This window comes from Pangasianodon hypophthalmus, chromosome 1 (genome assembly GCF_027358585.1).
Source record: "Pangasianodon hypophthalmus isolate fPanHyp1 chromosome 1, fPanHyp1.pri, whole genome shotgun sequence".
NCBI lineage: Eukaryota > Metazoa > Chordata > Actinopteri > Siluriformes > Pangasiidae > Pangasianodon > Pangasianodon hypophthalmus.
In genome coordinates, this window is record NC_069710.1 from 25401649 (window position 1) to 25427829 (window position 26181).

At 40.0% G+C, this 26181-nt stretch overlaps 2 protein-coding genes across 8 annotated transcripts in view; both read right to left on the minus strand.

The window, feature by feature from the left end:
• Positions 1 to 2650: 2650 nt before the first annotated feature.
• Positions 2651 to 4898, minus strand: lenep (lens epithelial protein). 2 transcript variants are annotated; one of them, XM_034307365.2, is made up of 2 exons: positions 4644 to 4898; positions 2651 to 4051 (listed from the first exon to the last, which is right to left on the minus strand). In XM_034307365.2, exon 1 carries the CDS (start codon positions 4855 to 4857, stop codon positions 4666 to 4668), a length of 192 nt encoding a protein of 63 aa, XP_034163256.1. In that variant the 5' UTR covers positions 4858 to 4898; the 3' UTR covers positions 2651 to 4051; positions 4644 to 4665. The 2 variants fall into 2 exon arrangements, with proteins under 2 accessions (XP_034163256.1, XP_026796061.1); XM_026940260.3 differs by having other exon boundaries at positions 4631 to 4898.
• Positions 4899 to 5985: 1087 nt separating this feature from the next.
• Positions 5986 to 26181, minus strand: part of shc1 (SHC (Src homology 2 domain containing) transforming protein 1) — a 37214-nt gene continuing 17018 nt past the window's right edge. For 2 of the 6 annotated variants that reach the window (XM_026939919.3, XM_026939920.3), the window contains 12 exons: positions 17497 to 17661; positions 15552 to 15622; positions 14740 to 14803; positions 13398 to 13517; positions 12551 to 12604; positions 12196 to 12247; positions 11820 to 11946; positions 11194 to 11353; positions 10186 to 10243; positions 9923 to 10036; positions 8879 to 9108; positions 5986 to 8631 (listed from right to left, as the gene is read on the minus strand). In XM_026939919.3, the coding sequence (XP_026795720.1) occupies positions 8503 to 8631; positions 8879 to 9108; positions 9923 to 10036; positions 10186 to 10243; positions 11194 to 11353; positions 11820 to 11946; positions 12196 to 12247; positions 12551 to 12604; positions 13398 to 13517; positions 14740 to 14803; positions 15552 to 15622; positions 17497 to 17661 (1344 nt within the window). In that variant the 3' untranslated portion in view covers positions 5986 to 8502. Of the gene's footprint in view, positions 8632 to 8878; positions 9109 to 9922; positions 10037 to 10185; positions 10244 to 11193; positions 11354 to 11819; positions 11947 to 12195; positions 12248 to 12550; positions 12605 to 13397; positions 13518 to 14739; positions 14804 to 15551; positions 15623 to 17496; positions 22890 to 26181 lie in introns of those variants that run through there. The other 4 variants (XM_026939921.3, XM_053233785.1, XM_026939918.3 and 1 more) reach the window with 4 other exon arrangements.

The window sequence follows — 26181 nt, forward strand, 5'->3', positions numbered from 1 at the left end:
CATGGTTACTGAGTTTGGCTGGATGAGCAGCTCTAGGAAGAGTGCCGGTGGTGCCAAACTTCTTCCATTTCCGCATGACGGAGCCCGCTGTGCTACTGGGAACATTCAAAGCTTCAGAAATGTTTTTTTATATCCTTGCCCAGACCTATGTTTTGACCACAGATGTCTACAGAGAGTTCTTTGGACTTCAAGTCTTGGTTTCTGGTCTGACAAGCACTGTGAATTGTGGGATCATATATACAGTACACAGGTGTGTGCCTTTCTAAATCATGTCTAATCAGTTGCAGCAGGTGGACTCCCGTCAAGTTCTGCAGACATCTTAAGATAATCAAACCAGTGCACCTCAGCTCAGTTTGGAGTGCCTTAGTCAAGGGTCTGATGCTTCACATATTTCAGTTTTTGATATCTTTTTTAATAAATTTCCAAAAATTTCTAAAAACACATTTTTTATTTTTTATTTATTTATTTTTTTGCTTTGTAATGATGTACTATTGTGTGTAGATTAATTGCCAAAAATGTACATTTAATCCATTTTAAATTCAATCTATAACATAATAAAGTGTGCATTTTTTTTATACCTGTTTTATTATGTTTTATTATCTGCCATTGCTCATATTTTCCATTATTTAATTTTATTTATATTAATAAAACATAAAGGCTTTCTAGAGGGGCCTTTAAAAAAATATCCAACATACTGTAGCTTTCAGAGTCTTCAGGGAAGGCTGATCAGATCCTGATTGTGACACAGGATGGAATTGTCACCCATACTTCCCTTCCCAATATCCACAGCAACAGCTCACTGTGATGGCAATCTTAAGGAAAGAGAGGCAGTGACAAAATCTCAGAGTGAAGTTTCTTCTTTATTCAAGGCCAGGAAAGCATATAAATAAATCATGCCACTTTCTGAATCCAGAATTCTTAATTTTTTTAGTCACCCATTTTAATCACATAAATTACATACTGATTACTTATCGATTACATGAGACAAAGAACTCGTATTGTATTGGCAGTGGTGAAGGGGTTTCATCATTTTTTTACTGTTAGCACAGACCACTGATCGCTAATTGCACCATGTGCTTATGAGGCTCATATGGTCTTCCTGTATGTTCTCACTCCTATTATCCATACATGTGCCACTCAGAGCAAACCATAGTGTGAGAGTCTCTCCTTCCTCATCCCATTTTATCAGACAGCTCGGACCCAGGCGGTTGCTGAATTGCATTAGTGTGCCATATTGGTTTTACATTCTCAAGGCCATTGATCTCAAAGCGGGGTCTGTGAAGCATAGCCATGAGGGGGTCCATGATTTTATTTTATTTTTTTTACTTTGTTACAGTGTTGGAAATCAGTGTTGGGCATTATTATTATTATTATTATTATTATTATTATTATTATTATTATTATTATACTGTAGGTATTAGTCTGTTTGACTGGTCATTTTCCCAATACCTCAATAACTCAAAAGCAAATAGGCATGTAAGTAATGTCATCTTGGACCTAATGTGTTCTCTCAGTGGAAATTTTTATTCAGGAATAAAAAGCTGTATGCAATAAATAGCCAAAACATTATTGTGCACATTTAAATAATAAGCGTAATATCTGAATGTTTTATTATGATCAGAGGGGCTTCGTATAATTTATTTTACAGTTAAATGGGTCCCTGGATGCAAAACGTTTGAAAGTTTTAATATTAAACAAGGTAAAAGAATAAAGGATAAAAATCACAGCACAAAGGTGTGGCAGGCTGTGTGCCAATATTGCTGTCCAGAGAAATTGCTTTTTTAATTAAATAAATGACTAACTATTCTTAAAAGGCTGCCATCTTTAACAGACTTTCCCCTCTGTGGGTTCTCCTTGAGGTCTCAATCCGTAATATTGCAGCACTGACGCTTTTTCTGTTCGTAGTACCCAGAAGCTGAGGCATGGCTTCAAACCTTGAAGTTCAATAGAGTGGGAAAAAATGTTCCATTTACTGGAATCTGAAACATATGTTCATGAGATGAGTGAAAGTATTGGGTATAAAGAGATGGGGTTTTTCATTGTAAAAGAGGGAGCAGGAGGAGCCGAGGGAGAGCCCTAGCAGCATGGCTTACTGAGACAGACAGAGAGAGGCAGACCACAGAGAAGGCTTTTCTAACTGATGTCTTTATAAGAATGGAGTTAATATCTGAGATTGTGAGAATGTTACAAAAATGTGTGTTTATACTTTTGGACATACTGTCTGATATTCCTCATAGACATACTCTTCATGTACACTTACCATCCACTTTATAACAAACATCTGTACACCTGGTGATACATGCAATTATTAAGCAGCACAGTTTATAAAAGCATGCAGATACAGGTCAAGAACTTCTGTTAATATTCACATCAAATATCAGAATGAGGAACTTATGTGACTTTGACCATGGCATGGTTGCTGGTGCCAGATGGGCTGCTGATTTCCTTGGATATTCAAACACAACAATCTCTATCATATACACAGAATGATGTGAAAAACAAAAACATCACCTGGTCTTTTTCCAATCTTCATCTGTCCAGTTTCATTAACCTGCGTCCACTGTTGCCTCAGATTCCTGTTCTTGGCAGACAGGAGTGGAACCTGACGTGAACGTCTAGCCATTCTGCAACTTGTTGCACATGGTGAGTTGCTGTTCTGCTTTTCATGGTTGTAAAGGGGGGTAATGTGTGTTTTCCTGTGACCGCTCTCATCAACAAGGTGTGTATGCTCACAGAACTGCTGCTCGCTGGTTGCTTTCCGTTTTTAGCACCATTCTGTGTAAACTTCAGATCGCTTTTGCATTGCTCTGGATTAAGCCAATAACCCTGATATAATACATGAGATATGCTATAAATACTAGTAGAGTATTTTTCATTATATTAGTCTATCTTACTGTTACTAGATTTCAGATGGCAGAAGTGTGAATAATGTAATAAGCAACTGTTGGTTTGGTTATTGGCTTTGTATTTATTTTAGAATAAATAATTAAATATTTATTATTAACATGCTGTCTGGTTAAATAGAAACCATGAATTTAAATAACTGAAATTAAAATTGTACGATTGAGAATGGTATTAGGTTTTACCGTAAGGCTTTTTAGCACAACTAAAGCTATATTCTAAATCAGTATGAGTCATAATATTTACACATGATATTTTTGTTTGCTAATGGTAAAATTGGTGCTTAAGAAGGGTAGTCATCAAAATGGTCATTAAAGAGTAATATTTTTTCTGAGCTAGTGATAGTGGTAAACAGTGTAAAGGGCAGCTCCTGAGGGGAGCAACAGAAAAGAATTTGCCCTATCTGTTATGTACCCCTACATTAATATTGTGTCATGTGTTATGGTTTATGACAGTATGTGTGCTTTGCATATGTGTTATGACAGTGTTTTTTTGACAGGAGATAAAAGCAATGAGTAAATGAATGACTGACCAAGCTGTGCTCTTGCTCTTTTATTTTTTAAAACATAATGCTTTCATCAGGAGTTAGGAAGTTTGAATCCCGACGATACCAAAGCTATCTGTTGCTGGGAGCTAAGGGAAAGTGGCTGTGCTCTCTGGTTGGGAGACTTACTCTCTTCTGTCAATCACAGCAACACTAGACAATCACAAGCGTCCGTGAGCTCATGTGTGTGGAAGAGGTTAGATAGTACTTTCCTCTGAGTGTGATACGTTGCCCTATGATACAACATGAGCAGGAGATTGAAATGATGCATTTGGCTGGTTTCACATGTCTCAGATGGAGCATGTTAGCCTTCACCATCCCTGGTTGGTAGCTGTCAGATGATACTGATAGCGCTATTAGGTGGGTGGGAATTGGCAGATGACCAAACTGGGCACATCTCAGGGTTTCCTGTTGTTTGCTAGATAATTCCCATTGTTTCTTTAGCACAAACCCAAACTTTATTGCATTTGGAGTTGTACACATAACATACAGTGGTTTCTCTTTATGTCATGGTCAAAGGCCTCTTTTGTCACAGCTATGACAAGTCAGTTATCCTTGATGGGTCTGCTGAACAGTGCTGGGAACATGCCACTTCAATCAGGGACACTGGAAAAGAAGCAAAGAGAGGGGGCAAATACAGCCACACAGCTCAATTTGTACATTTACCTTCATTTAGCTAGCAACATTTTTATCTAATGCATCTGAACAGCTCAGGAGAAGCAGAGTTACAGTCAAAGCACAGAGCAGAGCAATTGTGGGATAAGGGTCTTGTATCAAAAGCCCTGAAGTGGCTCTATGGTAGTCCTGGCCTTTCAACTCTCAGAAATTTATCTGCTCTTACTGGCAGGCTACAAAATACTTTTCTCCCCCAAAACAATCTGTCTTTATTTTACTAGAGCTCCATCTAGTGGCACAGCCACAACCTCATTTTATTTTGTTAAAGAACTATTACAAGAAAAATATGTAATTTGTTTACTCTTAGGAAAAAGTTTCAATTTTATAACCCCAGTGGGTTCTTTGGCTTGTCTCACTGGAAGGACCCCATTTCTAAAGGGTTCTGTGTAGAAACATATATCAGTGGTCCCTTTCTAGACAAGTAGAACCTTAAGCTACAACCAAAACAACACAAAAAAAACCAATGCTATTAAGAGGCAAGGAATAAAAGAAGAAAAACAAAGCCCTCACTTTTTCATATCACCTTGGATTCTCTTTCCTTTGTTTCAGTCCAGGATCTCTTTTATGCACCAGCAGCAGAGCAGGAAGTAAAGACACTCTTTCAGAGATTGGATAACCCCGTAGGCGATGTTCCTTCCCAGCAAGTTCTTACCACGGCCAAAGCCATATGCCAGGTCTCTCAGATTCTGGCCCAGTGTGGGAGGCACAGCCTGCGCCAGGGGGCGCTGAGGATGCATCTTGTGCTGATTCCCCGCTGAAGGCTGGAAGGGATGACTGAAAAAACGAGCAAGAATGTTGCGAAAGGTAGCGTGGGCTTGTGTTCGATCTTGTGTGATAAAGTTCCCCAGTATGATGCTGTAAAGGGCTTAAGGGAGGCCAAAATGTGTTATTTTCTTTCTTCTACCCTCTCAGTAGATGCTGCGATCTACACACACAGTCCCTGAGTGATCACAGTACTTTTTCTGCCTCTATATGTTATATTCAGCTCTGGAACATACCAGTGTACCATGCACTTTCTACTATTCTCTGACATTATATTGTACAATCATTAAACCTTTAATCTCCCTATTGTGCACCTTTAGTTCATCTTTTGTTCTGGGAAAAGCTCCTGAATGCTTTTCTCAAAACATTAACGCAAACACCTGATTGGTCCTTTCTGCCCCCACTGGAACTGGTGCCTTTTGTTCTAATGTGATTTAGGAAGCCATTTACGGGCATCAGTGGCACGTCCACTGCATCAATTTCATGACTAGTGCAAAAGCTTTGAACAGTCACATTGTTCTGTCCTTCCTATTTCAGGAGGATGTTTAAAACGGAAGAAAATGTTAACCGTATGCATAGGGGAACAGCAAATTTATGCAATCAACTCCAGCATTATTGGCCCCCTTCATGAAAATGGGCAAAAGCAAACATGAAAGGAGAGATTTTTTCAGACCCGTTTCAAAATCATTGGCACCCTAAGAATTAATATTTGATGTAGCTTTTCCTGGAGGAAATTAAATAACACTTACTCTCTATTGTCTAAAGTATATTGTAGGTGTTGATCATTTATTATAAATATTCATCTGGGAGGCCTAAAATACTACTGTTTAACAAAGAATGTCTTCATTAGGAGGATTTGTGTTATAGTAAAAGGTAAATAGTTTTCCCATAATACTGCAGTGGAAAAATCATTGTGTAATAAATGTTTTTTACAATATTTGCCCAGATTTGTGCCCATTCTCATGAAGGGTGCCAGTAATTTTGGAATTGACAGTTTGAGACATAGTAATAGCAGAATAATGTACTGTATGCACATACTGTAAATCATGTGAAATGTGAAGAACTTAGATTTAAAAGGATATAAAACACACTCAACATCTGAATCGTCTGATAATGCATTTATATATGCAATCTATAGTTCCAGATACATATGTAAACATGTATTTTCCCCCAAAAAAAGAACATTAAAGGCATATTAAAATAAATCAAGAAGAAAAGGCAACATAAAAAACAAGTCTTGTGCTGGTAAGGCAAATAAACCTTTGGCCTTGAAAATGCAAAAAACAAACAAAAAAAAAACACAGTCATAAGGCGAGCACACACACACACACACAAAAAGAAACCATTGTCACTATAACACAAAGACTGCAGAGGGTTTCCATGCAACAAGTGAGGAGGAGTCAGTGAGGCAGAGCAGGCCAGTGTTTTCCGGGACTTTCTATCACACCCACACACCTGGGTAGAACGCACTTGGCACTGCACCAGTCACTTTTTTGACCACACCCACAGAGTGAAGAACTCAAATAATTTAAGACAGCAAACTGAGCCACAGACAAGAATCTGCCTGCCCTACACATCAATGCCAAAGGTCTAATATTACCCAAACTGGGTCTAGAACAGATCAACTCCAACTAATTATGATGATATCATGTTTCCAATTACAGAAATCTTTGCACTTGAGTGGTACATTTGGAGATAAATTCAAACCCTGCAGTTAACAGATGCTTTAGTAAATCCATAAGAAAGAAAGAAAACTCACTATCATCATTTTAATTGGGTTCTTGCTTCTTCAATCAAAGCTGACATTCATAACAGGGCTGTCTGGCCTTATCCAGTCGGGGTCTTGGTTGAGCTTACAAGAATTATGAACATTGTGATATGTGATATTTATGTACATTTTATGATGCTCGTAAGCCATTTCTGCACAAGCAGTGGAAAACTATATCACAAGCAAGAAACAATAAAACAATATCTAGAAGTTTTCATTAAGCCACAGCACAGCACTAAAACATGAGCACTATTTACCAGCAGGATTAAGCGAATGTGCAAGAAAACAACTAAGACTGCCATCAACTAAAACCTGGACCAATCCACACTACACTTGTGTAGGAATTTTGGCAAGAAAATGTTATGAACTCTGAACAACAGTGAAGTTCTTGATTTTTCATCTTTACTTCTACTGCATCCTAATGATGTGGCTTTGTTGAGTGAAAAGGCACAATTCAAACAGGAACATAAAAACAGGAAAAGTTGGAGTGTGTGTGTGTCTTGATTATAGGGCAGAGGTGATAAAACATTTCATTTTAATTGCATGTTACTCTAGTTCAGAAATGTGCATTGTATGCAACAGGATGTAATATTTTAATTCATTTTAGCATCCCTATCTTTTTTTTTTTAACCTTTATGTCTCCTCACTCTTTTTGAGTCTCATCATTTTTAAACTTCAACTCAACTACACATGGAGACTGATTGTCAAGGTGAACACAGATAAAAAAGTGAAATATACAGCTTAAAAAAAAAAAAAAGTTCACGATACAGGTGCTCTCGAAGATGACATCACCACAACAGGATATGACTATCTCTTTAAGATGCGATATGGCGAGGATTGAATTTATTTTCCCCTTTTTGAGTCCTGATAAGCTTGGAGCAACTCTGTATACAGTCTATCACTCTCAGCCTCTTTCATCAAGTCCATTCTTTCCAGATTGCAGGGTTCTGGATGTGTGTTGTGTTTCTTTCGATCCTGATCTCTGCTCCTTGGTGGGTTCATCATTTCGATGAAAGTAAATAGGTCTCTCTTTTTTTGTTTACATCTGGTGCTCTTTTTTAACTTCATTATATCTATAATCTACAGTAAATAATCTATTCCTCTTTGCATATAGAATGATATGTGGCCTTGAAATACTCCCAAATGTTAAATGGGAGATTTATAGGAACCACTAGGGCAGATTTCAAACACAATTCCAAGTAGGTGCTTAGAAGTGGTCTACCTGTTGGATCTTGTTTATTCTGAAGAATATATTAATTCAAATGAATCGACTAAATCAAGTGGTTGAATGAGTTCCCACTACTGTAATATATGTCTACGTGTCAGAGCTGTACGCAAAGATTCTACATGATCAGGCTTTACAAACTAACGCTCTGAGAATGAATGAATGAAACCAAACTACCAGTCTTTCGAGTCTCTGATTCACTTCACTTCTCTTCTGTCCTCTTTGGAGTGTTACTGAGGGATATTTCAGCTGAACCCTTGAATGCCCAGACATCTCAGGCTTAAATCACACATTCCATTTTGTAGGGGAAGTGACATCACATTACACCATAACTATCCTACACCAGTCTGTTGGATTTTCTTTTTTGGCTCATTTTCCCCACTGGAGTCTCGCTTTTATTCTTCAGCTTAATCTGATGGCTGTGAATTTCTCTTGGTCCATGAGTCCAATGATCGCATCACTTCCAAGCCTCATTATGAATTGACAAAGTACAGAGCTCAATTTTGATACTTATTTTTGTTGCTCATCTTCTCTGCAAAAAGTGAGACAATCTCTGGAAAAGTGTAATTACAGGAGTTTGAGAAGGAAGGAGACACCATGGCAGAAGAAGAACAGTGTGTGTGACACTTAGGCTCTGCGTTCCACTGGCTGCTGCAGGCACACCTCACTTCCGGCAGATACGATTGGCAGTCGATTGTCCATGTGATAACTGATCAGGTGACTGACGCTTTCGAAGCGATGGTCTTTGGTACGAACCTACGAAGAGAGACAAGAGAGGGAGCATGAGACAGAAATCAAAACAGCCAGAGTCACTGATATAGTAACTACATCCACAATACCAATCCTTTATGCGTTAAATTTTGCAAATATGTCACATAACCCATCATCATTACATGGCTTCTAATGAATACACAAAAGCTCTGCAAGATAATCATCACTTCCCCACCCCCAACTCATTCCCTCTCCAGCTGCCACATGACCCTCCTTTATCCCTCATTCTCACCACTCCCTCCGGGTCCACCAGAAGCAGGTGTTTGGGCTGGCCTCCCTGCTGGCCTGTGAGCACGTACTGGCCTGGCGTGGTACCCGACTCGCGCACCAGAAAGTCACCGTCTTTGCTCAGCAGCTTCTCAGCCTTCTTGCGGCTCAGGGGACCATGAAACCAGGGCTCACTCTGCAGCTGCTGAGCCAGAGGCACTGTGCCCGACACACTGAGGGCATCATCAAATGGCTCTGTAGATATGGATAATATGTAAACAATAAAACATGACGGGGTGTGCATTTATAAATAAACAATGAACGATGGTGTGATGTGATGAAGTGGAGTTATTGTTACCACCCTTATTTTCCTGTAACAGCATGTCCTGGAATGGTTTATTCCTCTTATACCGCAGCAATTTGCCAGTGCTTTCAATTTCTAAATTTATTCGACACCTCACACTTAATCGTTTATAGTTACACTTAATGTTGTGGAATGGCCGTGAGAAAAGTAAGTTCCTGCTTTCACTCATTTTAGCAGCTCTGAACAGTCATTCTCTCACCAGCCTCTCAAAAAAAAAAAAAAGCGCAAAATACTCCGTCCTGAAGACTCTCCCATTGTGGGAACTTTTACACAAATCGCTAACACCTGAGACTCCTTCCAAAAATGTTAAATAAATGTCTCCTAACAGAAAGGTTCACTATATCAGTGATTAGCTGCTTTGTTTTGCTAAACAACAAAAAACTTTTAACCTGTTTATTAGCATTTATTACCTTTTATTCTTAGATTATATGGTGCATCTGCCATACAAGTCCCTGTGAATTAGTTGCTGCTATAGAAATGATAATGTATTAGAATTAGTGCATTAATATAAACCTGTGATTTGTATTCCAGTCAAAACTGTCAGAGTAAATTAATCAATATCTTTTGACCAGATCAGATTTGAGAATTCAACAGTGCTGTGGTATAAACACCATTCACAATAAGTACAACAGATCCCACTGATGAATGTTTTATAAAGTAAAACTACATGGTCCAGGCACGCTGGAAGCTTAGAGTTTTACTCACTCATGTCAAAAGCATCTCTGTGAGCACTGCCATTAGCCGCAGCCACTTGGGGGCGGGATTTATCCACATTGACATAAGAGGGGTCATCAAACAGGCCACCTTCTTTTGCTCCCACTGAGTAAGATGTGAAGAGAGAGAAAGTAGTCATTAGTGGTAGCAGTCATTAGAGCAGTGACCTTCAGAGCAATGCTGTGAGCATAGGGAGCATTAGAGGGCACTGATGGCAATAGTGACAAAACACAGATACTGCAACAGATACTGACCTGGTAGTGGAGGCAGAGGTTGCTTATGGATGTCATTTATTCCAGGCTGGCCATAGGGCTGCAAACACAGAAAGAAACAGCATATTAGTGTGCATATGTTTATCATCATTTTATATATGACATATCTCTTTCTTGCAATAATTATCATGAATAATCATGAGCACTACTAATTTGTCTTCTAGCTGTAATCATGTTCAGGCTACATTGTTTCCATATAAAGTCAAATTTATTATTTTAGCTACTAGAATAATAGCTCATTTCCACCTCACAGTGTTGTACGACACAGTGCACTTATGTAATCTGAATCCTGAACTATGTGTGGCCTGGTCAAGTATCTATGTCCATTTTCCATCACATACCGGTACCTGTGAAAACAGGACTTCTCTGGAGGTTCTAGAAAATTCTATAAACGTTGCTTTGATGATTTTTTTTCTAGCTCCACCTATAAGTCCCTGTTCAATACTGTTGGTACCCTGATAAAAAAAGGTCACCAAATTTTGCATTACCAGTGAATTGGGCTGCGGGTAATTTGGTAATGGACAGTGTCTGGTGGAAAAGTACTGTAAGTGTTGGGAGCAGCACACACTAATAAGTAGACTAATACATTCACACTAGTCACCACTGTTGGGAGCTGTTAAGTAGGTGGGGCAGTGGAAAAAAAGACAGTGAGATAGACAATATAGAAACAGGCCAAGTGTACTTCAGCAGTCTGGAAATATTTCAGAATAGTTGAAGCCAACTACAGTCAGCTGCACACTGTGTAAGGTTCCACTAGGAAAAGTCTTTTCTTTTAATTAAAAAGATGTCTGTTTTAATGTTTTGGGTTTTGTGACTTTCATGGTTATGTGTAGACATATGTGCAGTGCAGAAATGTTTTTTTTTTTTTTTCCTGCCCCAGATGGAATTTGTAGCCTGTGTATCGCTGTTAACTGAATTATAGTAACTCTCATAGTCTACAACATGCAAAAGAAAACCCAGACAGACACCCAACAGGTCAGAAAGTCTCACTAGTGTGGCTCCTGTGCTGTGTCCAGGACGAGTTCTCATGTCCACCAGGCCTCCTGGGGGTGGCTGTTTCCCGGGAAAGTTATTATAGTATGGAACTTCAGGGGGAGGAGCTAAGTCCTCTTCTTCCTCCTCCCATGCTGAGCCATCAAAAGGAGCCATCCTGGGACAGAGAGAGAGAGAGAGAGAGAGAGGGAAAGAGAGAAAGAGAGAAAGAAAAACAGAGAGAGAAATAGAGAGAGAAAGAGATTCTTTTATGAATTGCACACAGGACTAACACTCATTTCTGTCTGCTAAACTGCTTTTGGTCTCCGTGTTTGCCTAGCCATTGGGTTAAGTAAACTCTGCAGTAAAACATACTCCAATAATAATAATAATAATTATAATAATAATAATAATAATAATAATAATAATAATAAGATCCAATTGGATTCCCTGAGGATAGTTCAGTGCCTTCAATAGACAATGACACTATTCACTGTGTGTATTTCCGGGTTACATAAAGAAAGGCTTGTGTGAATATACAGTATACTATCCATCTCTGCAACACAGAGCAATGTTGTGCTTACAAACGCATGCACACACACACACGGGCATGCAAGCACACGCACACTCACATGCACACACACCTGTCATGTGGGGTGACAAGTTTAGGGGGGTTCTTCAGATACTGCTTGAAACGCAGCTCAAAGGCCTGTCCAATGGTGCTGATCACTTCCTGAGCCAAGCCCTCAGAACACTCCAGGATGTGACATGCTACCACACAGGAAGTCAGGATGCATCATGGCAGGATCAAGACAATACAATACGCAATAGCATGTATGATACTTGCGAGCTATGAGTGTAATATCCAGATCCAGACAATAGAAAAAAAAAAAACAGGTATACAAGACAAATATTTTGATTTTTGCTTTTTTGGTTGTCTGTGGGGTACAGCTGCAAAACTGCCAATATGCATTAAATAAATTAGAGATGAAATATTCCCAAGTAACAGTTTAGGCTTACCTCTCTGGTTGACAGGGTCTTTGGCTACATAGGCTACATATTCTGCCGTATCCTACAAACAAGAGAGGAAGCGAGGCGAGGATTTACTCTATGGTTAGATAGCTTTAGTTTGCAGAAAGTTTGAATAAAAAGAAGAAGGCAAAAGTCTGAAGAAAGTGAGGAAAGTTAACTGAGTTGCAGGAGAATCTACTCATCACTAGGGGGAGAGAAACTACACATGAACGAGAAGGGATGAGCTCAAACCACAGGACAGGAGAGGAGAGCAGAATAGGTAAAGGAGGAGAAATATAAGATGCAGGAGAGAAAGATGGACACGGGAAAAAAAAAATACAAGACTGAAGGATGTGGGACTCACTGGATCTCCTCCCGATGCAAAAGAGATGGACTGCATGTGATGGTTGGCGATAATCTGCAGGGAGACAAAAAGATAAAGACGAATGGAAAGAGAAAATATGGGGTGATGGTAATAAAAAAAAAAAAAAAAAGAAAAGAAGTGTGAGAGGTGAAAGTGGCAATATAGAGACATGAGAAGGAAAAAAGAGAGGGCACAATGAGTATGCAGGGAGTCTGGGGTTTAAAATAGCAGACATTATGGATCAGATGCATCCATTTATACCAATGATTCACAACAGGCAAGTGAGACACTACAGACATTCAATCAGCTTCTGTCTCACTGCTAAACTAATCTGAGCCTCAGGTAATTGCTCATGAGCCTGGGAGTGAATGTGTGCCTGCTTCAGTGTGGAAATGGTGAGGCTACATTCATGGCGATCCACACAAACATTGACAATGTATGAAACCTGCCAAACTTGCTCCAAGGCATACTCCACAAAGTCAAAATTATGGGAATTACAGTCCTGTTTTTTTCCACTTAAAAAGGGATTGCAAATTTGATAATCAACACAGTCAGAGTACTTGTAATACTACCTTTAAATAAGACCATAAATAAACCACCTAAGTGGGCAGCTGGCATCTGTTTGGGACAGGCCTTTGCCCATGAGGATGCAAATACTGCGCAAAAATGCTGCCTACTTAGAGGCCGGCCTTCCAATCATAACACACAAATTAAGGGCTTATCATATTTAGAGTTTTTTTATTTTTTAATTTTATCATAGCCTGGAGAGAGAAAACTGGTGTTGGTACTGGTAGGGCCCACCTTAGCTGGCATTCACCATCTTATTTTTCTTTGACTGCTGTCTGACCTGTTTGCAGTCGGTTGTCAGTAGGTTTAAGCTGTTCGTTGACACGGTGAGGTTGATTGTCATTCCAGCAAACCGGAGGTTACTCTTTCCTAGGATAGAGGTCAGACACCGAGATGTAGGCTGGAGACAGATACAGACAGAGTCACAAAGAGAGAGAAAGAAAAATGATCATACAGATGAAGAATATTTGCCATACTGCTATGTCACACTATTAACACTTAGACCGCAGCACTCGATTCTCTTGTTCAGGTGTTGATTCATCTTCTAGAACAGCATGAATCTAACACTTACAGTGTTGCAGCTGCAAGGTTCAGATTAATATGATCGCTCTAAAACTTTATTGTTTCTATAGTAACAATGTGCACAGGGACTTGTATGGCAGATGCTCTACATAAACAGATTTAATTGCAAAAGTTTTCAGTGAGGAGACCTCTTTTGTGTATTTTTGGAAGGCGTCTCTAGTGTCAGTGCTTTATAACAGTTAGAGGTAAAACTGTATCTAAGCGAAAGTCTCGAGGATGGAGAGCTTTGCGTTTTGCGAGTTCTAGTCAAGATGACAAGCTGCATTTTTTTTTTAACTTCAAGATAAAGAAAAAGAGAAGCTGTTGAAATGACTGTTTATAGCTGTTATCATATAAGTTACACAACTTTAAATGTAACCATAAATGAATTAAAATGTGTGATGTACTGTAATAACTTTTAAAAAATGTTAATGCTGGTAAATTGCACACAGTCAGAGCAAAAGAACGAAAGAACAGCTGCAGAGATTACTCTGGGAGTGTCTGGATCACATTCTGGCTCTTTTCTCTCACATGCTTTTTCTGTCTGGATATAGACAGGGTCAGTTTGACCCAAACACCACAAAAATGTAGCAGTCAGTGCTATAAAAATGACAGACAAATAGACTCTCCCTGAGAACATACTCCAAACAGAGCACAGAAACAGATACAAAATCAGGTAGAATAATCACCAGACAACATAAGCATACTGTGGAGCAGGATTCTTTAGTGTGTGTATGTGCGGTTCTGCACACTCTGTGTGTCGTAACTTTGCATTCATTGACAATACAACTGCCTTCTTTTACATATCTATCTGTGATGCACCTTGTTCCTTTTTTCTGTCCAATTGTAATGGACAAGCTATGTGCCTTTTGCCTTTTTAATGATGTAATCCTGCTACAAGTATTTTATAACCCCAATGGACATGTTTCTGCCTTAAAGTCTTGTCTAACACTGTAGTCTAATACTTAGAGACAGTGTGTGAATCGGCTGCTGTATCAAAACACTGGAGAGACGTGAACAGTGATTAAATGCTGGGTGAATATTAGTTTAGCGCTGAATACCTTCCTCCTGCGTTGAGCTCCTTTGGCACCTGGTACTGCCTCACACACCACTGAGATTGCCTCCCTGAAACACACAGAATGCAGAGTTACTGCATGTGTGTGTGAGTGTGTGTGTGAGAGAGATAATCAGATTATTAGACATGGGTTTCCATCATGGTTTTTTTTTTTCCATTCCCAGATTTCACACTCTTGCACAATATTAGATTAGATCTCTTACACACACACACCCACACCCACCCCCCCACACACACCCACACACACACGTATTATCCTTCCATCTAAATAAAGCAAACAATTTGAAAACAGGATCATGTTTGCATTTTAAAATAGCCTGGTTTATTCAGTAAGTAGTTCTTTGTAACCAGACACACAAACTATAGATCTGTACAAATAGCACTGGAATGGTAGGACAACTAAACAAAATGGGAGAAACCACAAGGATTCCAGAGGCTTCCAGATGCTTCTATAATAAGAGTATGTGGCAGCAAGGCAGGGATGATGGCATTCAAATGCCTCCTCTCTCCTCTCTTTTGAAAACACACACATCCATTCAGTAGAGGATATAAAAAGAGAAGTGAAAGAAGGGAAAGATGTCTCTCTCACTTTCTCTCTGTCATGATCCCTCCCCCTCCATCCCTGACCACAACATGAGAGGAGAGGCATATGAGAGCAGGAGATTAATATTTAATTAAAGGAGAGCCTTGTATCCACCATATTAGCAGTGTGTCTGCACTGATATGCATGTAACGAACCTAATGCCTTTGACAGAAAATACACATTCACGTGAATGTGTGTGTGAGTGTGAGTTTTACCTGGTAACCTGAGTTCTGGTGTTGAAGTCCAGTGCCCTCATTGACTGCAGCACCTCCACACAACCCATGTACTGCAGGAACAAGACGAAAAATACACAGTGCTACAAGTTAGCCCAGACCACTTCCTGTATCTACCCACACATAAACCAAGCACTGAGATGCAACAAACAGTAGCTCCTGTCTTACTGTGCAAAAAATTTCTATACCTAGATACAATAAAAAATAACAATAAAACAAGCACATAAAGCAAACAAAGAAAAAGACTATAGCTGAATCATAAACATACCCAATTACAGGTTAAGGCTAATCATGGACTAAACCATAATATAGTGATTCACCACTCAAAAGGTTTTGCTGCAGGTTTAGGCTTGAACTCTATTGACTAAAGAGGAAGGAAAATATTTATAAAATTTTAAATATTTTCAGTACTGTACTCTCTACAGTTTGGTAGCTAATTAAATAATGATTGCATATGGTTTCATTAATACACTTTATCTTTGATTTTTTTATACGCAAAACACTGTTTTTACACAATTTTGGACTTAAAATGGAAAAGTGGTAGATAATTTAACTCTTTTTTTTTTTCCCACTCAATTTTCTCCCTAAATTGGTCTTAGCTAATTCCTACCCACCAGCTCTCTCCTATCATCCAACAGCTACCAACTGGGAAGGGTTAAGGCTAACACTTGCTTCCTCTGAGACACGTAAACCACATGCTGCTCTCGTCCCTCTTCCGCATACTCGAGCCAACAGATGCCCACGATTGGCTAGCGTTGCTGTGATTGACAGAGGAGAGAAAGTATGCCATTCCTCCCACCCAGAGCCAGTTTTGCTCTCTTGAACTCCTGGAGGCAGATGGCTTTGGCAGCCTCTGGATTCAAACTCGTGATTTCCAAATGATAGGGCGAACATTTATTTTTTTTTTTTTGCACTACTCAGGAGCTCATAATTCAAAATCACTAATATTGTTACTATATCATAATATAAAAAGTCACGTGAGTTACACATTACACCCAGTGTAAAATAAAATGGTGCTCTAAGTATGAGAGATTTCAGCACATGTTGAATTCAGTCTTTCAGGCTTCTGCTAGGTTTTTAGCAGATTAGATTTTAGAGAACCATCATGACTGCCCCCAAAAGGAGCTTGTACTATGTTAAATGATGATGATGATGACCAATGAAGCCAACAATCCTTCAACAGTTATTTGTTCCAGGGTTTGAACTGCAACTGGATTTGATCAGGAATGGAAGGTCAAACTATTTGAAAATAGCCCAAATCTGAAAGCGAGTAGTTAAAACCAACTTGAATTATAGGATCTTGTCCCAAGTCAAGCTTGATGGATTATCAGAAGTATTTTATAGCTCTGAGATATATTACATAGCAATCTCTGCCTTCAGATATGTGTGTGAAGGGATGCATCACTCTGTTTCAGAGTAATGACACAAAGCCAAGTTTCTTTGCAGCTGCTGTCTGTACATCATGAGTCAGAGGATCAGTAACACACAAAAATGACACAGAATTCCAGTGAATTATGATACTGTATGGGAAATGGTTTTAAGAATAGAGAAAAAGCAGAGGAAATCATATGAACTACTCTTAATAAGCAATTATCATATGAAAAGTCACTAAAATGTGCCATATATTATTGATTGGTATTAAAAGGATTAAATAATCTGTTTTACAGGACTTCGTAAGACAATTCTTACAGCTTAACTGAAGTTCCAGTGGTGTGGCTGCAATGGGTAGTTATTTAATTTTTATATTTTAGTTATATAATCAAAATTGTCCAAATAAGATTTCACGTACAACTAATCTGTCTTGGCATTTAACACAAACTAAACTGAAACAAAGTGAAATAATCAGAGACAAATAAAATAAAAAAATAAATAAATAAAATAGTTTTTAAACCATAAACCACAAAGTTTTTAGCTAAAATCATCTTACCCTAACTGTGTAGCTGACACCACTGGTGCTGACCACATTGTCTGAGTGCAGCCATCCTCGCGTGGGCTTGTTGACGAAGGAGCCGTGGCGCGTCCACTCGTCGCCCCCGAGCTGGCCCCCTTCCACACGGGCCCTCCGCGAGGCACCACCCAGCCGGTTCATGTCCTGTGGGGGACGAGGAGGAGGAGAGGGAGCCATTAGAGGAAGGAGAGTAGGAGGATGAGGAGGATGAGGAGGAGTAGAAGCGGAGGAAGAGGAAGAGGTGCTGGGGGTCTCCTGGGGCCTGCTGGATGCCTTCAGGCCTGGGAGAAGGGTGGCAGACATGCCCAGTCGCAGGGAGCCCATCCTGGGAAAGAAGGAGCACAGCGTAGTGGGGCTGTTCTCAGCTGGCCGAGGGGACGTCGGGGGCAGGATAGGGGCGAGTGATGAGGAAGATAGAGATGAGACAATGCTTGGAGGGGTAAGAGGGGTGAGGGGAGCTGAGGAAGGGAGAGAAGGATTAGAGGCTGTCTCGTCTGTAGAACTGAACGAGTCACTCCTGAAGGGGGTGTATTTAGTTTTGGGGACAAGTTCCATTTTCATCTATCAGTTCAGCCCCAAGTTTTAGGTTCTCTTTAGGTCTCTCCAAGTGTCTCTTTCAAATAAATTGCAAACACGTCCTCTCTTTTCTGTTACAGTTCCTTGTTTATCTCCATCTACTGATCCCATCATCTTTGGACCAAAGAAATGACAGTGTTGTTGTTAGCTCAGTTCATTAAAAAAGAAGAACGTGGGGAGAAATGGGGAGGAGGAGAAAGACTATGAATTAAAGAGAATAAAAAGTGTTTCCTGTCAAGTTCCAGATCATGCAGACTGTGACATCAGTGTAGTCACACAGTGTGTGTTAACGTCTGTGTAAGAGTGTTTGCATCAGATCTTAGCCTGCATAGAGATAATCATAATTCACATTTTATATTCGCATCATTAGAGCACCATAAGCTCCACTGAAGAACCTCAGCATGATTGTCTTCTTAATGTCAGTTTGTTGGTGTCTTTTAATGGCCTTGCACTTTATAATAAAATGTGCATGAATGAAAGAAAGCAAAATAAATTCTTTGATATTCAGGGTGTGTTTTGGTTTCTATGAGAGAGGCTAAACTATAATAGCTCTTATCTGAAAGAGTCCCATAAAAACTATTAGCTGCAACTGAGACTCTAAGAGAAGAGGCTTCCAATAGACAGACAGATCAATACTGAAAGAGAGAGAGAGAGAGGGAGAGAGAGAGAGAGAGAGAGAGAGAGAGGGTGAGAGACCATTGAACACTGGCGGATAATCTGCCTCAAGGTTGAGAAGATCCTGATTAAAGAATTAAACAGATCCAAGTATGTAACTTCTCAGTGGTTTAAAGACTATATCCTGGTTAATAGTGCTATATACAAATTGTCTTGATCAAATCCTTATGAACTAAATGATACAAATTAGTCCTCGTGATAAAAGAATACTGTAAACTTTACAATGCAGTGTAAAGGAACATAGAACACAGAAAGCACCATTCTAGTCTCGATCAAGCTCACTCGGCTGATCTCTTCCCTTCTCTTTCGCCTTTTTGTTTCAAGTCACTGACATACATATTCCTTCTTACTTCTCCTTCTCTCTCCTTCTTTCTCCAGATGATTCTGGGTCCCCTGTCTTCCAGCTGTATCCTCTCTCTCTCTTTCTCCTCTTCCTCTCGTCTCTTCCAAATCACTTCAGGCTGAGGTTCTCTCGCTCCTTCTGTACTCTTTCCTTTCAGTTGTTCTCCTTCTCTATCCCTCCTCTCCTGGAATCCCTCCCTTAGCCTCCAGACTGTGTACTGGGCCCCGTTCTTCCTTTCCTCCTCCTCTTGTTCTCGCTCCCTCTCCCTCGCTCGTTCTCTTTCGATCACACTCGCCCGCTTCTTCCAGATGATCTCTCTCTCCCCTGTTCCCCCGCCCACGTATTCTTTCCCGTTCTCCAGGCTGACTCTTTGTCCTTCCTTCCTTTTTAGTTAAAAAATACAGCAACTTTCAAATATTCACTTTCACTGATTGTTTCTTGCTAGTCAATAACCGAATTCTATCACTGATAGACCAAGACTAAAAATAAACCCCAAGTTACATAGCTAGATTGTTAAGATAATTACAGACATAGAAATATGATGGATTTAGAAAAAGGTAAACTAATCATTGAGAGCCCTGATACTGTTCTACCAATGTTCTAGAAATCAGATCAAAATATGGCTATTATAAAAGGTAACACAATTAGAGCACCATTAGTGACTTTGTACATCTGTGTGAGCCAAGGTATATAGTTTGTCATCTTCCAACTTCTGGAACATGACTTTCCAGGGTACCGACAACCAGCAGCTTGTCAGAGTGTCTGTAATGAGACTTGATCGGCTCAATTCGACATTCTGTCCTAAGAGATCTCCGACGAGAGGACTCATTAGAGGCAGACTGAAAAATCAGTCACTTGCTCATTATCCTAAATGACACCTCCCATCTGAGAAATGGTTCTCAAATGGAGCAGGTCTTTATAAGTCAGTTTCCTGAGAAAAAACCCACGCAGAACATAGCAGGACTCATTGCAGGGTCACATAAACACTTATGAAACCTCTGGCAAAGAAACAACAGTCTATAATTGCCAACTGTTCTGAAAAGTTGGGAACAGTGCGTGAGCACATGCAGAACAGTCCTACAAGCATGAAGCACAGTCCAAGTCCACTGCATATATTACCAAAACCTCAGAAGCACTTTCGGTGTCTGTAACAGTATCAGCTGGCTGATTTCTACCCTTGCTCTTTAGACTGTCATGTCCACAGAGGCTTTCCCTATTCCCACAGAAAAGCGCCAAGCATCCACTTGACAGTACATCCACATCATCAGATCAGTTTCTGAAAAAATAAGCTCCAGATTGTGAGTCAGATTGTTCTAGAAGAGCACCAATGGCTATAATCAGTGATTATATAATTGTTACAAGTCCGTATTCATTAGAGAACGGTACAAGTGAACAGAGATGGATGGCAAGGCAATAGCCACATGCACGTGACCCAGAACCCTGAAGTCCTGTGATATTTGAGACTACACTACACTGCTCTAGGAGTGCTCTGGTGTTGCTGTGGAGTGTAATAGAGTTGAACAAGCTTGTTACTAAGCTTGTAGTGTCTTTTCAGTGCAGTTCTAAAGAGGTCCACTAAGTGCAAAAGCTTATGGGACCTCACTGAGAGTTGATTAAATGCACCAACGCTTACAAATACACGGCACGTAATATGAATTGATGCAGTCCTGGAGTGTGAGCTGGACTTGGCACGCACACAGAATCCGCATAAACTGTATCTGTGCAAAGATCAGTGACAAAATGTGTTCTTAGTTTGTGACCAGGCATGACAGGTGCACAGTGTATACAAAAGGAAAAAAAGAAAAAAAGAAAAAAAAAGGTTAACAGGGGTTAAAAACTCAACAATATGTTTACAAAAACATCAAGAAACAGTACATAGAACCGAGCCTTGAACAGTGTCAAACCACGGCAACTCGGATGTAGCACCTGCTCATCAAGAATATGGCAGAATCCCTGTTCCAAGATGAAGCGTAAAAGGTATTTTTAATAAGATTAAGGTGGATGAAGTCCCAGTAAGCCAGCTGTGTTTTTAATGTAAGACATAAAAAGTGTTTTTATAATGTGTTAGTTAAAGAAGGATGCAACAGTGTGAGGCTGCCAGTGAAAAAAGTGCTGTTCTGGTTCACAAGAGCATGAAGAAAAAAATTGGCAAAAAAAAAAAAAAAAAAAAAAAAACGAGGATGGAAAGTCAATTGAAAGTTATCACTAGCATAGGGACAGCTTATTTTCAGTTTCAGTAGAAGCTTGGTTAATAAGCAGCAAAGTTTGTTTGCCTTCACAAACCTCTACTAGCAGGGATGTACATTGTTGGCACTCCAGAAAGAAGACGAAACCTGAGTTTAACTACAACACAAGTGACCGCTGCTCTATAGCCGACTCCAAAGACCAAAATGTTTGCACCAGTAGAACAGAACATGGGAAATAGGTATAAATCCTGACTGTCTGACCTTAACTGCCAGTGATGACAGATATAAACTAACAAGTTGTATAAAAAGTAAAAAAGAGAGATGGTGGATGGACGGACAGAGAGACAAGCCTCCAAAAAAATTTTAAATAAATAAATAAAGAAAAGAAAATACAAAGCACCTTGAAATCTGCTTGTTGGCTCTTATCTAAATCGTGTGAGACAGAGTGACCTTAAAAGTTTACAGCAACTTGAAACAGCAATGTTAGACTTCACAGTTGCCAGCTTGTTGCCATGGTGACAGAAGGCAGCGCAGATTTGTGCCAGACGAAACCTTGACGGAACCCAAACAGAAGGCGGCGAGTTCCGCCAACACACAACCTGTCAGCCCCGGCTCGACTAATCGTCCAGTTGAGAGACTTTACACACACTGCGCTAGTTTAATACACACTCACTGACAATCAGTAGTCTGCCGAATGCAACACCATGAGACGGCAAAGTCCCGCCACTGTCTCTGCTGCCATAAAGTTAATCAATGTTGACATCTCAATGAAGACAGCACCAGACACTCGCAGAGACACAGACTCTGTTAGGGCAGCGGTACAGGGAGGAAATCAAATATTGCTCAAGAGCACACACGCACACATGCTTCCAGATAAAACAGAACATTGCAAATAATAATAATAATAATAATAATAATAATAATAAGCACAATATAGGAGAAAGTCTGCAACACAATAAAATAACTGACTATTTAATTAATATAGAAAACTTTTGCATAAGAGAAACCTGATTTTTCTGCATATCAGCTGTAAGTAACACTAATAATGATAAGAGTGATGTCTGTACAGCACTGAAATTATATACAAAAAACAACTGTCTGATTTCCCTTCCGTTTATTTCTCTTGGGATGCTGAAAAAAGTGAAGGCAAAATGTCAATTCTTGAGTCTCTTAATTCAAAAAGGAAAGTACTAATTAGCTATGGTTTTGCTAAAAAATATCTTTTATATTCATTTGAAATTCTCTCCCTCAGTTCCCTCCCTAACAGAGGAAAAGGAGCTCTTGCTGTGTTATCCGTTGACTTGCTTCCTCTGGCTGAAAAATGACAGAGTCATGGTTGGGCTCTCCTTCCTTTCTCGTTTCCGTATAGATCCCTCTCTTCCCTCTTTGCTCTGGAACAAAAAACAACGATGTGATCTCCCTTTGTCTCTTCTCCTTCCCCCACGCTCACTCATCCTCCTCGCCTCCCAACCTCCGACTGCATTTGAGCAGTGCAGCCAACTGTCCTCTGTTCTCCTCTCCTCCCTGTCTAGCACTCTCTCTCTCTCACTCTCTCTCTCTCTCTCTCTCTCTCGATGCACGTTCACACACTGATGCTGATTCCTGTTTCCACCTCCCTGCCTCGTTCTCCCACCCCTCCCCTCATTTCCTCCCTCACAGACTCCTTGCAGCGTCAGTCATTTATGCATTTGTGTGTGTGTGTGTGTGTGTGTGTGTGTGTGCGCGCCTAGCCTCCCTCTCTAATGCACATACTTATGATGGGGGTCGGGGAGAATGGGGAATATATGGACGCCGCCACTGATGGTTGGATGGAACAAATGGAAGGGAAAAAAAGTCAATGCTCCTCCCTTGGTAACCTAAGAGCTAGAAGGACAAAGGAAGGCTCATTGAGGATGAGTTCATTCCTCTTTCCTTCCTCTCATTTTCACATTTCCTGTTCTCTTGTTTTCCCCACTTTTAACTTCCTTTGACCTCTTTCATACCTTGAGATAGCACATGCCCGTAAATGAAGCAGACTGTGTTAGTCACTTCCTAAACTGAATATAAAACCCATGGATTCTGAAACAATCCCAAGGTTAACCAAAAGATTTTCTGTTCCACTCTTGCAAAGTATCTACTCACACACACACGCATACACACACGCATACACACACGCATACACACACTCCAGCATACCAGATGCCATACATCAGTATTTTGGATAAGCAACCTAAATATAGGATGATCTGAACTACATCTCCCAGAGCACACCAGGTGAGAGTCTTCACACAGCACGTAGGAATGTGTATGGAGCTGTCAGAGGGAGTCGTGTCAGTTTTCATTCAGCTCTCTCACGTCACTATGCTGTGCTGAAATATCCCGCAAGACTGCCAAGGGGAAAATAAAACACACACACAGAGAGGCAGAGAGAGAGTAGAGAGAGGGGTAGATAGATACAGTCATGTACATAAATATTTGGACATGGTAAAGTTATTGTTTTTTTTTTTAGCTGTCTACCACAGTACATTGGAGTTGAAATTAAGTAATGAATATGAGCTCAATGTGCAAACATTCAGCTTTAATTTAAGGGTTTTTACATCCAGATTGGATGAACAATGTAGGAACTGCACAACCTTTTTAAGGGACTAAAAGTAATCGGTCAAACTAATAAACATGAATTGTCATCTTAATACTTGGTTGAAAATCCTTTGCAGTCAATTAGTGCCTGAAGTCTGGAACCCACAGACATCACCAGACACTGTTTTTTTTCCCTGGTCATGCTCTGCCAGGCTTGTGCTGCAGCTGTCTTCAGTTCCTGCTTGTCCTTGGGGTGTTTTGCGTTTGGTTTTGCCTTCAGCAAGTGAAATGCAAGCTTAATTGGATTTGGTTCAGGTGATTGACTTGGCCATTGCAGAACAACCCACTTTTGTGCCTTAAAAAAAAGTCTTGGGTTACTTTCAAAGTATGCTTTTGGTCATTGTCCATCTGCAGTGTGAAGTGTTTGGCTGAATTTCAGCAGAAAATATCGCCCTCCACACTTCAGAATTCATCCTGCTTTTGTCAGCAGTCACATCACCAATAAATACAAGGGAACCAGTTCCACTGGCAGCCATACATGCCCACTCCATATGATCAGTGGTATGCTTCGGCTCATGAGCAGTTCCTTCCCTTCTCCATATTCTTCTCTTCCTATCATTCTGCTACAAGTTGATCTTTTTCTCATCTGTCCATAGGATGTTGTCTCAGAACTGTACAATTTTTTTTAGATGTTTTTGGCAAACTCTAATCTGTGCTTCCTGCATTTGAGGCTTACCAGTGGTTTACATCTTGTAAACCCTCTGTATTCACTCTGGTGAAAGCTTCTCTTGATTGTTGACTTTGACACAGACACACCAACCTCCTGGAGGGTGTTCTTGATCTGACCAACTGTTGTTAAGGGGTTTTTCTTCACGCAGGAAAGAATTCTTCTGTCATTCCTCACGGTTGTCTTCTATGGCCTATGGTGTTCCTGAGCTCACTAGTGCATTCTTTCTTTTTAAGAATGTAGCAAATAGTTGATTTGTCCATCACTAATGTTTTTGCCATCTCTCTGATAGATCTGTTTTGATTTTTCACCCTAATGATGGCCTCCTTCACTGGCAGTGACGGCTCTTTGGACTTCATATTGAGAGTAAACAGCAACAGATTCTAAATGACACACTTGAAATCAACACTAAACCTCTTATCTGCTTACATCTAAGTGAAATAATGAGGGAATAACACACCTGGCCATGGAACAGCTGATAAGTTGACTCTTAGTCCCTTAAAAAGCGGGGACCAGATATAAAAAGTGTCATAATTCCTACACCATTCACCTGATTTGACTGTAAATACCATCAAATTAAACCTGAAAGTCTGTACTTTGAGCTCATATTCATTATTTAATGTCAATAATAATTTCTATATAACTTTGTCAATGTCCAAATATTTATGGAACTGATGAATAGACTGATAGGTAGGCAGGTAGACAGATAGATAAAGACAGAGAGAGACACATACAGAGATGGAAAGTGTGAGAGGCATAGAGAAAGAAAGAGGTAAGAGAGAGACAGAGACAGAGAGAGACAGAATACAGAGATGGAAAGTGTGAGAGGCATAGAGAAAGAAAGAGGTAAGAGAGAGACAGAGACAGAGAGAGACAGAATACAGGCACTGGCTTGACAGAAACACTGATCATTTTCACAGAAGCAATAATTCAATACAGAAGATCATTTAGAAACTACAGCATTAATAACAAACCTACATGAAACTGAATCACAGAAAATAATGCAAACAAGAAGAAAAGGTTGGCAGGAGAAACACTATTAACAAGTACAAAATGTCATTCACATTTCACCTATGGAAAAAAGCAGTCATTTTAGGAACACTTATTAGGAGTACAGTGATGAGAAACAACAATCCACAGGGCTTCATGCAGTGAATAAGTTCTGCTGCCTATGTTCCATGTGGAAATGGGACTTTGAGAATACATTGTTAAAGATGGCACCAGCACTGACCCATCAGCCAACCTTTTATAGACTTCATGCTTCTTAATAGAGGCATATGCATCCTTTGGCTTTCCTGGTTGACAAGAGCTAGCTATCCCAACAAAAGCAAAAGAAAAACTGGAGAAAGGATTCTGTCCAGAATCAGAACATAACCAAAGGGACCAACACCAGATCAGAACAAGACACCAGTAATCCAGCCCAAGCCAAGATTCTGGGTATAAAACTTGAAAAATGAGAAGAACAAGTGAGCCAGGAATGAGGATACACACAGGTGTATCGACATTCAGACGGTTTCCCTCCACCGGGTGCATGCAAGGATGTGACACTGGGCATTGAGGCTGATTCTTACTCTAATGTACTTCTAGAATGTGCAGATTGT

Coding starts and splice junctions, on each gene's coding strand:
- lenep (XM_034307365.2), bottom strand. CDS start 4,857: ATGCATCCTCAGCGCCCCCTGGCGCAGGCTGTGCCTCCCACACTGGGC.